Source organism: Ambystoma mexicanum, chromosome 7q, assembly GCF_040938575.1.
Source record: "Ambystoma mexicanum isolate Mex_15411 chromosome 7q, UKY_AmexF1_1, whole genome shotgun sequence".
In the NCBI taxonomy this organism is placed as follows: domain Eukaryota; kingdom Metazoa; phylum Chordata; class Amphibia; order Caudata; family Ambystomatidae; genus Ambystoma; species Ambystoma mexicanum.
Genome location: NC_090941.1, coordinates 135,010,820 through 135,028,658, shown reverse-complemented (window position 1 = coordinate 135,028,658; position 17,839 = coordinate 135,010,820). Strand labels below are relative to the sequence as shown.

The window sequence follows — 17,839 nt, the reverse complement described above, 5'->3', positions numbered from 1 at the left end:
TTCATTGTTCACTATTCTAAGACAGTTACTATTCGAAGAAGTGGTTGCGTGTCTTCGAAGGAGGGTGAACGTTGCGAAGGCCATTACTGAATGCCTAACCTTACTAAAGACACTGTTGGAACCTTTAACTTGTGAAAATAACATCAAGGAGTGGTCGCGTGTGGCTAACTATGATTCCCAAAGGAGGGTTGAACTCTATCCTTCACTTTACACGGGAATACAATTCAATATCGAACTTAAAGATCTTTAAACTTTGAACACAACATCAAGAAGTGGTCGAGTGTGCCTACTTGTGATTTCTGAAGACAGACTATATTCTATTATTTACTTTAACAAGGCATACCTTTCACAAATTCAAAGTTAAAGCAGAGAATAAGCATTGCCCAAATCAAGAGGTTCCCCATATTAACTACAATATCAGCCTTTCGCAAAGTTAAAAAGCAATCTAACTGTGTTGTGAAGTTACCAACAGTGAATTGACCTAAAATACAAGTATGCCATGTAAGGATTGCCTGGTATCAAACAGTGAAGAAAGATACAAGTGATCACAGTTCAAGGGTGTTTATTGAACTTTAATGGCTTGGGTGAACGCCTATCTAAGCCTAAATCTAAGGATTGGAGCAAGCTAAAACCATCAAATAATAATAACGCATTCCTGTCAAAATAAAAGGGCCTATATTAATAAACCTATTGCCACTCCTTACTTCTAAATACAAATGGTGCGGGACAATAGTGTAATAAAAAAGAAAAGTGTTCAAGAAATAATATGTCAGGAGTTAAGCAATTGGCTTCCCTTCCCCACGTTTTCAGCACGGGGTAAGGCGGCACATTCGAGCATCGCACACACTCTGGCTTCTCTGCCATGAGGATACAGTTCAAAGCATAGGTAAAAGGGCCTTCCACCATAGCCTTTTTCCTCAGTAACATTCTCTTACTGTAGAGGGCCTGTTGTAACAAGCACCCAAGTTCCTTTCTTATCAGGATTTTCACATTCACAAGTACTTGCTTCCAGTGTTCATCATGGGTCTCCCTTAGTACAATGTTCACAATTGGTCTACTTTGATCGGGCTCGGACCATGTATTCTAACTTTCTACGTTTTCCTCTTCATATCAAAAATCGAAGACTTTCAAATGTGCGATGGGTTTTGCTTAAACCGTCGCAGGACCAATTCGATTCACTTCACACAACGTTCTTACGAATCTTCCACTTTCGTTTCTGCCATTGAGCACACCTGCGGTGCCAGACCACTTACTTTATTTCGCACCTTTACAGTTTCACATTAAAGTTCAAACATCCATTAGTAATTGAGCTTTACTCACGTCTTTCATCACATGGGTTAATTCTTTGCTCTTGCATTCCTCATAATGTTGCCACTTGCAACCTTGACTTCAACACAGACCGGTCTTGCATCAAACTCCCCAACTCACTGACGTTGTTGATTTCTCTGGCGCTGCTTTGATCCTGGAGCCAAGGACAGTACAACGGTGGCTGTAGCTCCTCCCCGACTTGCTCAGTCATGCAGGAGGGTCCCGGGTATCTGACACACAAAGCAGGACTCTTTAGTCTGGTTTCCTCGTACAGCTGCCGTCTAGCAAATGCTATTTCTTTGTGTGCTTTACCTCACTCAGATCGTGCTCTCATGCTCCGCTTTTTATCCATGTGAGGAAGCTTAATGGGAGTCAGGTGTGAGTCGTTAACCATAATTGCCGGACTCTGCCTGGCCACAGTATTGGGACATGTCAGTTGTAATGCTCTGGTGTAAGGCTGTTTTCTCCCACAGCAGGCTGTCCGTGAGAACGTGTTTGTGTAGGGGAAGGGGAGAGGTGGTAGGGAGATAAAGTCCCTAAGTATCCTACCAGGATGGGGAAAAGGTGTTACAGGGGGAGGGATACCGCGTCTCACCATCGGCGTCCCACTCCCTCAAGACTCCTCACCCAGGTGATCCTCCCGCACTGGTCCACCCCCAAGAACTGGATCCAAAAGCGGTGGCTGTGTCCTGGCCACCTGGAGGACAGATCCTCGGGTCTAGTCTGTGAGACACCTTCTGGTTTCTCACAGCAAGCATTACGTGAAGCATTGCCTGAATCAAGGCTTCTGGGTAACTACTTAGGATGATAGCTGGCAGAAAGTTATAAGTAAAGCTGGGGAAGGGAAACTGGATGCTTGTAAACACTATCTTGAAGTAGACACAACCTGTAGTGCCAAAGACTGTGGCAGACAGAGAGAACTGAGTCTAAGCGACAAACTCAGTTTTTATTGTGGCAGACAGACAAGAGGCTGTCCCTTTTGAAGAGAGATATTCAGAGGAACAGTGCCTTGCCTACCAGAGGCTGTTGAAGTACTTATCTTGTAGAAGCCTGTCTAAAAGTACAAATTATTGAAGCTGTGGTAGTAGTCCAAAGTACTGAATCTGTGTTGGTATTTCTAAATGTCAGTGTATGCAACATTGCAGTAGACTAAACAAGGTGGAGTATGGTGGTAACTGTTCTCATTGTAAAAGAGGTAGAAGTGTGGTTGTTGAAGTGGAAGCAGCAGCAGTGAGAAGTCATCCTGACAAACATACCACTGTGAATGCTAAAACCTGTAACTCAAGAAATCCTAACTGTTGTTCAAGAAGTGTATTTTATTAACAGTGTGGATATTGCATTTTTTTTTAACTGTGGCAAGCCTTCTTAAAGAGGTCGAAAAGCATTGTGGCCAGGAGTACCAATGGTGATATTTTGGCTAGAAGTGGAAATTGGATATTTCAGCCAGGAGAAGAGATTTGTTGTCAGTGGAACTTTCGTTTATGAACTTTTACTTTGACTTTCAAAGATCAAGAAATTATTCAAGACTTTTCTTTCTTTGGCTGAACATTTGCAGAAGTGACTTGGAATCCTGGGGAAGGGAGATTACCCAGGACAGTGGAAGATCATTCAGGAACTGTCAATGTTATTCATGTCATGTTGTTTTGGCATATGTTTTCTTTGTGAGTGGGTTGCTTATTGTGAGGTCCAGTCATTCCGTGTTAGACAGTGTTCCCTTAGCTTTGCTTAGGCAGGGAATTCCTCAGCAGTGAAGGGACAGTGCAGCATTTTTTTAAACATTATTTTAAGAATAAAATGGCATATTTTGATAAATCATCAAACAGTTGACCGCCTCGCATTACTGACCCCTCACACCTGGGTACAGAATGTGTATGCATCCTTGCATGATAACTAGTATATGGAATGGATCCAAATAACATGGGAGCACCCAATTCCTATTGCTGTGAACCCCTTTCAAGGCAACATACGAACCCGTACCAGCTCGACTGCCACATGGTTTAGAAATTAGTACACACACCTGGAAAAAAGAAGTTCCCGAACTCACCAAGCAAAGGGTTTGAACAGTTGCAGTCCCAGCTTTTTGAACAGCTGCAGTCCCAGCTTTTGGACAGAGAATCAGCAAGACAATAAAGGTCATTACTCTGCAGCTGCGGAAAGAAGCAGACACTAGCACACAACACAGGAGAATTCCAAGATGGCAGCATTTAAAGACTCTGAACAACCTATTGAGGGAAACCACCAAATTAGCTAATGCCAAGATTATCGGGTAGAAGGATTTGATAATACTTTAATGAAAGCACAAGCTAGCAACATATACAAAACCCAGAAAAAAAACCTATAACAACCTTAGTCAACCTCAAGGGAAGAGACACATACCAAACCCCAAGAGGAACCATAAAAGTGTAGAAGCAAGTGATGAAATTTGGGTTGTGGGAAGCTGGCATGCTCCCAAGACATCACTGAATACACAAGAAAGCTTATACCTGGAAAGTGGTAGGCCATGTCTTTGAGGCCTAAAGCAGTTACTCTGGAGAGAATTAACCTGGAGAACCGAATCACAGAAACGTATGCTGCTGGAAAAAAGGTAGTCCTAGCGAAAGGTCTCTGAGCCCAGCCGAAGGGGGCCCCCCCAGGGTGAACCGCTTTGTAAAGAAGAGAGATCCCTGGCAGGAGGGTGAAATCATGTGTGCCTTAATTAGTGGGGACGGAATAGCTATTGGTGCAAGTGCTGAAGAAAACCCATGGTCTGAGAGAGAGACCTCGGGTGAATGCGGAAGAAGCCCGGGGACTAGAAGACGCTACAGTGAAAGTTTAGAAAACCAATTCCTCAAGGAGTGTTACAGGAAACCAAATGCAAGATGGAGCAGCCAGAGGCTCCTTTAAAGCCGAACAAAAGGAACCCGAGAAGCTGGACACCTGGGAGAGTGCTTGAAAAGGAGGACAGAAGAAGGGTACCGACTGAGTAAACCCTCAAAGCGCCTTGCCAGGAGTCCTTGTCTGTATTGTGGGCTTTTGTTGTTCAAGTTCTCATGCGATAAACCCAACGGCATGTGAGGGTTTCCAGCGGAAGAACAGTCTGGCGTCCTTCCCTTTAACTGGCGAGCTAGGTGCTGTTGCACCCTTCAGCGCGCTGCTTGATCAGAAATCTGGCTCGCCAAATGTTTTACCTTATAAATTCTATGAGCCCCAGCAGGCATTGTCAATGGTTCAGGGTCATGAAAGTCATACAGAAAACCTTCTAGAGAGCCACGTGTTACTGGCCCCAGCGATAGCTGCTGAAATCTGGAGGTGGTCCGAGCCAGCCTACAAAAGTCAACAGCTACAAGCCTCCTTTTATACTCCCTGTGGTCTGGAGAATGCCACCTTTTCCCTCCTCGGATGAATGGTCTCATGGTTTCCCATCCAAACCTTATTTCACAGAAGACCTTGGGACATTTACATGGTCACATGGAGGGGACAAGAACATATATGTGATTGCTGGCAGCCAATTTCAAATGCATATTTGCTGCGAGAATGGTGACTCTGTGGGTGATCGAGCTGCCAACATCCCTGACTGCAAGTAAGGGGGAAAACAACTTCAGTCTATAGTTCCCAAGTATGAAGTATGTTAATTTAGTCAACACATTTTTCCAGTTCGACATTCACTTTGAAAAGAAAGGTGAAACTAAAAGCTTACTTAACACAATACAACTCTGCAAATGTGTCTACACCCAGCTTAATCCACACCCAAATAATGAGGTCATTTCATATATTGCATAATATGTAATTACTGTGAAATTAGAATATCATTATAGACTTTGGTAATTTTGTTCATAAACGTAAAACTTACTTTGGCAAATGTGATGTAAAATCCTCTTTTCAGTGTGCTCCTTTCCACTGTGATCATTTGCAAAAGACCACATGCCAATGACAGAGCAAGGAAGAGGCGCAGGACCAGCAGAAGGGTTCTTGCTAAACTGTGGTGTGAATGGTAACTGTGGTGAGTGCTATCTTCAAACTGCTCCCAAAGAAGTAAAATGCCCTGTCAAACAAAATAAATAGTTTTAGGCCACATAAAATGCCAAATGACTGTAATTTCTGCATGCCTCCTATAAAACATGTCGACCTTGTTGAGAAATAGATTGAATGACGAAAGGCGCAGAAACAAAAAGCACATGAAGGTCATCCCAAATGCTTACAGTAGGTGATTAGGGTCATTAAATAAAGGTAAAATTCAAAGACAAAAAAGGAGTTTGAGACTTCCAGCATTGACAGATTGTGTATTTGAGTTGTCCAATCTTTCTAAAAAATTGCTTTAAATGTGTGACACCCATATATGGATGTATATTACTTGTGGTTATTTAACTTGTTTAAATGTAAGCATGCAGACAATAAATGATATCGGCAGCTATCACATTAGTTGTGCTTTTTTTTCTGGATCTGTCAGCATTTTTATATGTATACAAAAACAGGTTTGGGGATTTTTTACAAAGTCGTGTAGAATATAGATCAACTTTTTCCTTTTAGGGCACTTGAAGTTAATGCAGTTTTTCTTTGGTCATGAAGTTGGTGCACATGCCCTTTAAGGCCCTTCTTTGTCTTGCGACCTTGGAAAATGGTAAGGATACCTCACATATAGTTAGCAAATCAAAAATTGACATTTTAATTTGAATGTCTTGATTGCAGACTAGGTAAATTAACAAACACTTGCGGTTTAGATGAAGATAGAGTCCATCTCACTTGTTATGTAACGTGGATTGGAGGAATAAGAGTCCCTCGTTCATGCCTGGTATTGCATCCAAAATAGCTCTATTGGTGCTGTGGGTTTACAACGACCTCCATTTGGCCATTGTAAATTTGGTTGACTCTTTTTATTGTTGATCATGGTCAACCTTTTATTCTGTTAAGGAGGGGGGTTATCCCTCGTACCCCCCCCTCACTCCAGCGCACCAACACACACACAAAAACTGACTTCTGATCTGCAGTATGCAAGGAAGAGTAATGGTTAAAAGGTCCACGCAGCCCCCACACTTCTACAAACCAACCATGATCCCAATCATAAAAGGTAAAAACAGTCACAGCCGAGAGATATACCTCCTTCTCCTTTTGTGGTAACGTGGACCGAGGGAAGGCTATACTTTTAGAAGGAGGGTACATGTGAGACAATAGCAACCCAAACAGCAATAGTACAAATGTTTCAAAATAAAGGAATATCCAATCAAGTTTCTATAAAAATATATATGCACTTCAGTTAAACAAATTAATCCTAGAATGATCTATTGAAAACACTATCAAAATCCCACCACTATAAATGACAGAAGGAGCACAACAGGAATGTATAGGCACTCTGGATACTTTGTCGGGGATGAAACAGTAAAGAAATGCAACAAGTTTGCTCAAAAGGGTATGTCCTGGTGGAAAAAGGTGCAAAAAGGACTGATCCAGTACCTATGGTCTCAAAGGGTGCACCAAGAGGCCAGGGTCACTTGAAAGTGCCGAATTCCAATGTTATGCGGTTCAATGGTGTCGAGCCAGGGTTTGAGTTGCGTTGATCCAAGGCTTTGAGTCGGTTTGAGCTGTGCTCCATTCGGTTCGAATGCAGCATTGGGTGGTGCAGGTAGATGGATCACCAGGAGTGGTTTGAAAATCGAGGGTGAAAGGATACGTACCGAAGGTTCCGGTCAACGAGTGACACAATGATCGAGCAGTTCAAGTCAAGCTGCAATGCGAGTCCTAGCGGTTCTATGCTTGTTTCGATACAGCGGTTTGAAGTCATCTGCATGGTGTACTGGTCCTCGAAGTGAAAAGGCTCTGTTGGGGCGATGCAGGATCAAGTCGATTTGATGGATGGAAACAGCAGTGGTCTGAAGTTCGAGTGAGTGCCAAAGGCAGCACTGGTGGGTAGTGTAGGTTCAGAGGTGTCTAACATGGTTCGAAAATTGCTCAAATCAGTTCAGTTAAAAATGGATTCTGGATGCTCTGTCTCCCAGGATGCGGAGGCCCACCACAGGGGGCTCCAGGGCAAGGCGAGTAATTTTCAGTTTCTGCTCTCCCTGCATAGGGAGGTTTGCAAGCAGAGTGGTAGGCCTTGGCCCTTAGCAAGAGTCCTCCCCCACCAATGAGCCCTGGGATTGGGTAGGGAGCAAAGGTTTCCTCTGCCTTGGAGCACTCCTTCACTACAATGGTTGAGGGCTTTTTAAGGATCAACTTTCTCAAAAGAGTTCCAAATGAATTCTTTATGATGTACTTGAAGATCCAAAAATGAATCAAAGAAGGAGAAGGAGACCTCAATCTTTTATAGAATGAAGGCCACAGGAGATTGGATAAAAGCTTGCATTCAGGGATCCAATACCTGTACTTGGGACAAGTGGCAGGTGCCTTCTGATGTTATGCACAGAGTACCTTGTTCCACAGGAAGTGGAAGTGACAGGAAGTAGAGAAAAGCCCACAGAAAGGAAGGAAGTTCTAACTCCTCCCCTTTCCCAGCCTGCAGCTGTAAAGGCCCTATGGTGTGCAGCCCCCTATGGTGGGGCAGGCCTTGGTTATGCATCCGACTCTTTGAAGCCAGGCTCTATGGCATCGCCAGCTGGGAGATCCCATGCCTATCATGGGAGGAGTTACCATTCCAAACAGTGTCAACAGCATGTTACTTGAAATCCACATGGCCACCCATAGCTTTCTGAACTCACACGGATGGCAGTGGTATGCTACACATTAGATGTGGCTTTAATAATTATGTGAACTACAAACCACCATACCAAAGTAGGTATGGCCTATATGTCTAGATTATCCAGCCACCAGATGGGTAATTTTTCATAATTATAATGGTTTTGAAACAGAGGTTTAAACTTAAATGCAACCTATGCATCACAGTGACTTGGCTGTCACATAAATGGTCAAATAGGGCACCTATGACCTCTGAAACTGCTCTGTTCCTCTGAAGAGCAGGGGATGCAGATCAGGACAGTGATGCTGCAGGGCGCAGGTGTACACTATGATTTTGGCATGGAGTTTAATGAAAGGAGGTCTGGTTAGCAGATCCCCCTTCAAAAATTGATTTTCTGCATCATTTCATTATTTTAAAAAAATAAAATGCTTGGGCTTTTCAGCCTTGCCAGATGGTAATCCTCCACACATACATATGTAATTGGTCGCCATGACAAAAAACGGTTAACCCAATTTACAATTACCAACCCAGGATCGTTGTAACCACGGCATACCCACATCTCTAGCTTTTGTTTTTTTTACTTGGTGAATTCCGTAGATAATTTTCTTGCAAAGGATACCCCGATTTGTATGGTACTGGAAGCAAGTGTACAGCTTGAATACCATTTCACACAAAAGTATCATCCTACATCAGTATTCCTATATATTTTGTGTTCAAGAAATGTTTTAGAAACGTTCTAGTGGATTAACAGTGTGACAGTCAGCTGCCCATTCTGCAATCTACATTCTGCAAGAAGTCAAGATTACAAAACGTCTATTTGTGTAGTTATCATGAGTTTTTGCCCTCCTTCTCGTCTTGTGGCAACCTTTCTGGTTGACTTTGGATTATCAGCGCCAAGATACCCACGGGTCTTAGCTGTGCTTAACAAATTCACTTAACATAACAACATAACATAATAAGTAAGATCATGGGCAGGCTCACAACAAGGTGACTGCCAGGGGCACAGTAGCATGGGGATTTTCTAGGGGCTAAAATTCCCCGCAACTCAATCAAAGGTAATTTCTCTGTATTCTCTCGTCATAGTCGCACTCACTTTGTTTGTTAGGATTTACCAGCAAGAGTTAAAAAAAATTGGGAGTACAAGACAGCATGTGCAGAATCAGAAATCAAGCATAATAATAATAATAAAGCACAATTTTAGATTGCATTTTATTCCGCATCTCTTGACTTCACACTGTAATATGAAAAAATGTACTTCATGAAGATAGCAAAACTGCTGTTGGCAAACAGAAATTGGTGAAGTGTGACTCCAATTTGGTTTTGTCAGCAGCAACATTTATTAACCTGCTTTTGTCATTTTTAAGGCAAATTTTATTTTGCTGAAATCATTTTCTGCCCTTAACAATTACATTTTGTGGAAAAAATGATATTGTAGTTTGGAAACCATCTGAAACTTCATTTTTCGTCAACGTTTTGTTTTTTAAGCCCAAAACATTTAGTGGCCCCCAAAACAATTAGTTTGGGAAAAAAGAAATTTCAGTTGTGAAAATGTCAAAAACTACCAATTTCGATCCACAATGGAAATTGGCTAAGTGGGCAAATTTCACCATGAATTCGCCAAATTTTCCAGAGTGAATTTTCACCCACTTCGAGCTTTAAGTGAATATGTTACACACACTTCCTAGCCAAAAGAAGCAGCTCACCTAGAGAGAACGTTCAGGGAAGTAGTGCAGGTGGCCGCCCGACATGTCTTGGAAATGGGCACGTGCTTCTGGAATACAACAGATACTACCTTAGATCTGGTTGACTGCCAATGGAGTCCGTCCAGGACAGAAAGCCCAGGTACAAAACATGCCTTAGCGATTGATGCACAAAACAATCATCCTGGCAACCTACAGAAAGATCTAGTTCTATCCAAATGTAATGTTAACATCCGGGTCACATCTGAATACCTTCCACAGAGTACCATGACACTGCATCTCAAAGACAGGGGACATTGGAGTTGAAGGACGGGACTGATCCCAAAACCACATTGTCAGCATGGATACTTACATGATAAAGCCTTCAACTCATCCACCCTACTGGCAGAGGTGCCCCCCACATTAGAAAGGCAGTTTTTCAGGATAGGGGGTCAATGTTACAGGATGCCATATGCTCAAAGGGGGTTGCTCATCAAGGAATTTAGAACCAAATTAGATTCTGAAGGCCTCACTCGGCATAGAGATTGACTGTCCCTTTTCAAATAGGATGCAAAACCACAAAGATAGTGTTTGCAAGAGCCAGGCAATTTTGATGAAAGTGGCAGCCAAATGCAACAAAAAAACCCTGCCTTTTCAGAGGGTTAATGTACACTCTTGAGCTCAATAGCAGAAACACATTGTGGCAATCATACAGACAACTGGTAAGGAGGGGTAAGGGTTTATTCAGAATTAGTACACCATCAGAAGCCCTATGCCGGCACAGCCAGTTACCTCCTAACCTAACTGTCTACTCGTAGAACCCACCCACGTAATATGGAACTTGGTGACCACCATGTTCCATATTACAACATATGCCCTTTACACATTCTGCAGACATAACACTAAAACAACTAGTTGCTATGTAAACAATGACTAGAACAACATATATACATTAACATATAATTCAGAACTAGCACAACTTGATATTATCTTATGCAAATCAAAGGGGGGTCTGGGAGTCTCTCTACCAACACGAACACAGCCCATTGATCTGTTCTTGGGTGGATGGCCCCTGGGAGAGTCTCAACCATGTCTTTAGCTCACTGTCCCTTTCACAGAGGAGAAATATCCCTGCATATCAGTCTTTGTCCTGCCCAGGGGCAGTCCAGCACCGAAATGCTAGGCAATTCATCTCTGAACAAGAGCACCAACAGCAACCCCATACACATGTTTCATCCTTGTTGGGCATCATCAGTGAGATGGAGCTGTGCCTCTCTGAGAACAGTGAGCAAGGGGTCCACGTCTGGATTCCCCTGGTAACTTAGGGTGAGACCCAAAGTTACTTAATATGCAAATCAAAGGGGGGTCTGGGAGTCTCTCTACCAGCACGAACACAGCCCATTGACCTGTTCTTGTGTGGATGGCCCTTGGGAGAGTCTCAAGCAATTCTCTCACTCACTAGGCCATCCTTCTTGCGTGTACTTTATCACACGATTAAGTTACTCATCTTCGTCCATCAATTTCTTCCACTCCACCTCTGGCACAATCATGCCCACCAACTCCGGATTGCTTAAAACACCCACTTATCCATTTCTTCCCCCACCTCCTTCCGGACACATTCTGAAGGAAAAAACCTTGACAAACAGTCCACCACTAAATTATCCTTCCCTATCACATGCGCCACCTTGAAATTGAACTCCTGAGTGTTGGCCAACCATCTCGCAATCTGTGGAGTGGCCATACCAGATCCACGGGTAGAAACCAACTGCACCAATGGCTTGAGATCATTCCTGATCACAAACAGTAAACCCCAAAGATTTGATGTAAAATACCTTGCTGCCCAACAGCATGCCCAGGGCTCCTTCTCGATTACAGTAAACTTCTTCTCACTCCCACTGAGTGCTTTTGATGCAAAAGCAATGGCCACCTGTCTTCCATGGCGTTTGCTCAATACTGGATCTAAACACCTCAGACTTGCATCCACAGTCAACACAGTCTTAGCCGCTACTTCAAACCGATGTAACGTGGGAACTTCCATTAAGGCTTCCTTAATACTCCAGAATGCTTTTTTACATCGGGTCCAACCACTCAAACTTCAATACTTTCCTCAGATCCACCGTTTTCTCAGATAAATTCAACACAAACGTAGCATAGAACTCCACAAGTGCTAAAAACAACCTCAACTGTTCCTTGTTTTCAAGCCTACACACTTCCCTTACTGCCTTCACCAATTCAGGTTTGGGTCTAGACCCTTCCCCATTCATCACATGCCATAGGTACGGGACCTCATTGACATTAAACTTGCATTTCTCTTTCTTCACAGTCAGCTCTGCAGAGTGTCTAAACCCTCCACTTACAACTTGTCATGCTCGGCCTCTTCCCACACGCATTTCAAGATGTCATCCTGAAAGCGATGTATGCCCTTGGTACCTTTAAACAGATTTTCCATAATCCTCTGAAACACTGAACTTGCGGACGCCAAACCGAACGGCATAGGCTTGTACTGTAATGCCCCATCAGTGTTATGAATGTGTCACAGGTTTCCCACTTTCTCACCCGAGTTCGCTGCTTGCTGGAGTTCTTTGGAGGAGTCTTCTTCCGTACGGTTTGGGTTTTGTACAACCCTGTATGGCCGTCTTTGGGTTCCAGCGTTCGTTCAGCTCCTACATCCAGGGTCAATTGGAAACTCCAGGAGGTCCAGGATTCGAAGATGGTGTACTCGGAGGCGGGTACTCGGAGTCCGGGAAGCAAGACAGGATAAGGAGGATAGTAGGAAGAAGCGGGGGGTCCGGGAACCAGGAAACAACAGAGTTCAGCGAAGGCGAACTACAGAGCACACGTCTAGCCACAGCAATCAGTAGCGTTGAGACGCGCGGGGCCGCAGCGGCGTGGCTTCTTTATAGAACTTGCTACGTCGGACGTGAAAGCTGGTAGGCAGCGTTCTGTGTTAAATGGCCATGTTGGAAGTACAACAGAGTGTAAGCCCCGATGTGTCAAGGACCAGGAGGTCCAAAAGGGGCGTGTCCGACGGTTCATGAAAGCATGCCTCTTCCGACAACCCGTCCCACCGGGTTTGTCCGGGTGTATGAGATGGTACCTTCTGAGTAATCTGGGGGTATTTAAGTTTGAGATTGGTTCCCAAGTGCGTTCACTGGGAGGGTATCCCTTCCATTCAACCAGGTACTGGAGCTGACCATGTTTGTATCTGGAGTCACATATTCTGGACACTTCATATTCCAGTTGGTCATTGACAAGTACAGAATTGGGCCTGAGGGTAGTCGGGGAGGACTGGATGTATGGTTTCATTAGAGACGTATGAAAAACTGGGTGAATTTTCTTCCAGGAGTCTGGTAATTTGAGTCGGAAGGCCTCTGGGTTAATGATTTCTTTTATGGGAAAGGGCCCATAATACCGGGGAGCCAGTTTATTCGGTCGTAGATGTCGGGGCAGTAGTTTCGATGATAGCCAGACCTTATCTCCTACTGCGTAGGAGGGACCTGGTCTTCTTTTGGAATTCGCATAATGCTTGGCATGAGTTCAGGCCCTTTCTAAATGCTCTTTGGCTTCCTTCTGTACATTGATGAGTGTTTCGATCCAGAAATCAACTGTAGGAACAGGTGTAGGATGTGGGAGGACGGAAGGTAGCACCGAAGGGTGAAATCCTCGGCTGCAGAAAAAGGGGCTGGTCTTGACAGCCGAGTGATCCGAATTGTTATAGGAGAATCCAGCCACAGGTATTAGAAGTGACCAATCGTCCTGGACCTTGGTAGTCAAACAACAAAGATATTGTTCCAGGGTTTGATTCACACGTTCGGAAGCCCCATTAGTCTGTGGATGATACCCTGAAGAGAGGGCATGTTGGATTCCTAGTATCCGGCAAAGGTGTTTCCAAAATTGAGATATGTATTGTGGTCCTCTGTCTGATATGATCTTGGAAGTGAGTCCATGAATTCTAAATATGTGTTCCAGGAAGATTCCAGCAAGTTCTGAGGAAGAAGGTAGCTTATATAATGGCGTACAATGAGCCATATGAGTGAATAAATCTATGGTGACCATGATAGTCGTGTACCCCCTGGAAGGTGGTAATTCCACAATGAAGTCCGTACGTCAGTTTTCATTCTCGGCCACCAAAATTGTCTTTGTATTAGATGGAGGGTGTTTGTGATGCCATGATGTCCGGAGTGAAGGGTATCGTGGCAGAGGGTTATTATCTTTTGCTGTAGTTTCTGTGTGGGGATGACTAAACCTTTATCCCTGAAAAGATATCCGTTGTTTGTTCTCAGATTCAATCGGTTCTTTCCTGAAAATTCTTTCCATAGTTCAGAGGACTGGGTTTGTATCCGAACATCGTCCAGGAGGCTGACTGCTTGAGCTACGAATATCGTATGTGGAAACATTTTAGGGAATGACCGGTCTTCAAGAGTTTCGTAGTTGGGATGTCGAGATAAGGCGTCAGCAATTATATTCTGTGTTCCAGGGACATGATGAATCTGGAACTGGTAATGGGCAAAGAAGAAGGACCAATGGGCTTGACGGCTATTTCTACATTCCAGAGCCTGTAAAACTTGAAAATTCCGATGGTCCGTGCGGACCTGGACAGGATGTCTTGCTCCTAGAAGTAGATGACGCCACTCTGTGAAGGCTTGACGGATGGCTAGCAGTTCCTTTTCCAAAACAGAATAATGGGTTTCACTGGGAGTTTGTGTCCGTGAAAGATAAGCAATGGGATGTTCCAGGCTGTCGTCGAATTCCTGTTTTAGAACTGCTCCAATGGCGTAGTTAGAGGCGTCTGTTTCCACTAGGAAAGGTCGATTGATGTCAGGTTGAGCCAGGATTGGAGCTTGTGTAAACTCTGTCTTTAACCGTTGGAATGCCTTCTCTTGGGCTGTTGTCCAAAGAAAGGGAGTATCTTTTTTCAACAAGGCAATGATCGGTTGCACTATCTCGGAAATAGGAAGTTATGAATTTCCGATAAAAGTTAGCTAACCCCAGGAAGGATTGGATTTGTTTCACGGTAGTCGGAATAGGCCAGGATAGTATGGCTTTTACCTTGGAGTCATCCATTCCAATATCTTCTGGGCTAAGGACAAATCCTAGATGGTGAACAGTAGAGACATGGAAAAGGCACTTGTCGGGTTTAGCCAGGAGCTTGTGTTCACGTAGCCGTTGTAACACTGCCTTAACATGCTCCTAATGCTTAAGATGGTCCTTAGAGAATATTAAGATATCGTCCAGATACGCAATGACGAAGAGGAATAACATATCTGAAAACACCCGATCCATGAAGCGTTGGAAGACCGTTGGGGCATTTGCAAGTCCGAAGGGCATGACCAAGTACTCAAAGTGACCAAAGGGTGTTCTAAAGGCTGTCTTCCATTCGTCTCCCTCTCTAATACAGATCAGATAGTAGGCACCTCTGAGATCCAATTTAGTGAAGATTACAGCTCCTCTTACTGCTTCCAGGATATCTGAGATCAAGGGCAATGGATAGCGATCTTTCAAGGTGCACTGATTTAAACCTCGATAATCAAGACAAAGTCTGAGCTCATTGGTACCCTTTTTTGGAACAAAAAATAGTGAGGCTACGGCTGGGGATTTGGATGGTCGTATGGTGCCATTTTCAAGGTTAATATCTAGGTATTCACGGAGGGCCCCTTTCTCAGGTTCGGATAAGATGAACATCCTTCCAAATGGAATCACAGCTGAAGGTTCTGTATCAATAGCACAGTCTTCGGGTCTATGAGGAGGTAAGGCTTGAACAATGGCAGAAGAGAACACATCGGCGTATTCCTGATAGACTTTAGGAATCTGGATGATATTTGAGACTGTGAGCGGGCCTTCGTGGTCTGCCGAAGCTCCTTCCGATGGTGTCGGAGCGGAATCCAGGATTAAGCAATGAGACATGCAATGTTCGGAACCCAGAAACAAGGAACCTGCTGCCCAATTGATTTATGAGTTGTGTCTTTGTAGCCAGGGCATACCCAAAACCATTGGGTAATGGGTGGACTTTATGATGTCAAACTTTATCTTCTCTCGATGGTGGTTTATTGCGAGCTCAATTTCCTTGGTTTGAAGGGTTATGGGTCCTGAAGAAAGGGGTCTTCCATCGATTGCTTCTACGGGTTGCATGATATCTCGGGTTTCATATGGAATATGGTGTTTAAAGACCCAATCTTGATCTATGAATATTCCCATGGCTCCACAATCCACCAATGCCAAAATGGGGTAGGTTTCCTCCTTGGATGGTGATAGAAAGGCTTTTAATATTACCAGATTGTTTTGTCCAGGAGAGTTCAAGGATGGAATAGATGTGGAGCAAACATCTCTCTCCCGAAACTGTGCTCCATCTAGGATCGGGAGCTGGCGTTTCCCGAACGCCGTGGAGGGGCTTTAGGACACTCTCTCACTAAATGTTTGTCCGAGGCACAATACATGCATAACCCCGTATGGATCCTTTGCATCCTTTCTTGGGGGGATATGGGTCCACAGAAAGCCCCTAGTTGCATGGGTTCGGGTTCTAGGGGCAGGAACAGAATCAGACTTCGAGGAGGTCTCTATAGGGATTTTCTGGAAGGGTATCTTGGTCTTCCTTTTCTCTGCCTTCCTTTCCTGGATGCGGAAGTCAATCTGCAGAGCGAGATCCATAAGGGCTTGGAATGAACTTGGGCGAGCCACTCTGGCTAGTTCATCCTTGATGTCTTCATTTAGCCCTCTTCGGAAAAGAGTGAAGCAGGCTTCTGAGGACCAATCCGCTTCTTTAGCCAATTGTTTAAACCGTGTTACATATGTGAGCATGTCCTGGGAGCCTTGTTGGAAATCGAGTAGACGTTCCTGAGCACTATAGACCTGTTCTGGGCGGTCAAACATGGTCTTAAGAGTTTGAATGAATCCGTCATAATCATCCAGGAGGGCATCTCCGACATTAACTAAAGGTGTGGCCCAGGTTAATGCATTCCCGGAAAGGTGCGAAATAATAAAGCCCACCTTAGCCCGGGGAGTAGAGAAATAATAGGGCTTAAAGGTAAAGTGGACTAAACAGGAATCAAGGAATCCACAAAGGTTTTTTGCAGACCCATCGTATTTGTCCACAATGCCGCCCAATAGTATGCTTTCTTTCGTGGCGGAGTCGCGGGACAAGACTAATTGTTTTAATGCAGCATTCTCCGCCTTTAGATTTTGTACTTCGGTCGTTAGTTCTTACATGCCGCGCATAATATCTTGAATGGCCGCCTCCATGTCTGTATGGACTTCAGTTAGGTGGCGTCTCAATCTGTCACAGGTTTCCCACTTTCTCACCTGGGTTCGCTGCTTGCTGGAGTTCTTGGGAGGAGTCTTCTTCCGTACGGTCGGGTTTTGTACAACCCCATACGGCCGTCTTCGGGTTCCAGCGTTCGTTCAGCTTCTACGTCCAGGGTCAATTGGAAACTCCAGGATTCGAAGAAGGTGTACTCGGAGGCGGGTACACTGAGTCCGGGAAGCAAGACAGGATAAGGAGGATAGTAGGAAGAAGCGGGGGATCCGGGAACCAGGAAACAACAGAGTTCAGCGAAGGCGAACTACGGAGCACACGTCTAGCCACAGCAATCAGTAGCGTTGAGACGCACAGGACCGTGGGGGCGTGGCTTCTTTATAGAACGTGCTACATCGGACGTGAAAGCTGGTAGGCAGCGTTCCGTGTTTAATGGCCATGTTGGAAGCACAGCAGAGTGTAAGCCCCAATGTGTCAAGGACCAGGAGGTCCAAAAGGGGTGTGTCCGACAGTTCATGACTGAACGATGTAAGGTGTCTTGATTTGGGATACAAATCCACCTGGTGGTAAGCTAAAGACAAATTAATGGTCGAAAACCACCTCACCTCACCCATGGATGACAACCTGTTTATATTGGGAAGCGGATACCGATCCTCCCATAGCACATTATTTAGATCACGCAAATCCACACATACATGTACCTTGCCATTCGACTTTAGAGTTACAACTATTGGTGATAGCCACTCACTTGCCTCAATAGGTTCAATGATATCTTCTCTACACAACCTCTCAATCTCTTGCTCCACATCTCCCCTCAAGCTCAGAGGAACTTGTCCAACTTAGTGCCCCAAAGGAACAGCACCCCATTTCACTTTGATCCTGTGACAGAAATGTATCCACAACCTGCATTCCATAATCACTCCCTGAACACACAAACTGCACTTGTTTCTCCTGTTT

At 44.4% G+C, this 17,839-nt stretch overlaps 1 protein-coding gene across 1 annotated transcript in view; it reads right to left on the bottom strand.

The window, feature by feature from the left end:
* GPR180 (G protein-coupled receptor 180) overlaps positions 1–17,839 on the bottom strand; it is a 550,950-nt gene that overhangs the window by 125,973 nt on the left and 407,138 nt on the right. The window contains exon 7 of the mRNA XM_069639768.1: positions 5,138–5,329. Coding sequence (XP_069495869.1) covers positions 5,138–5,329 — 192 coding nt within the window. The remainder of the gene's footprint in view (positions 1–5,137; positions 5,330–17,839) is intronic.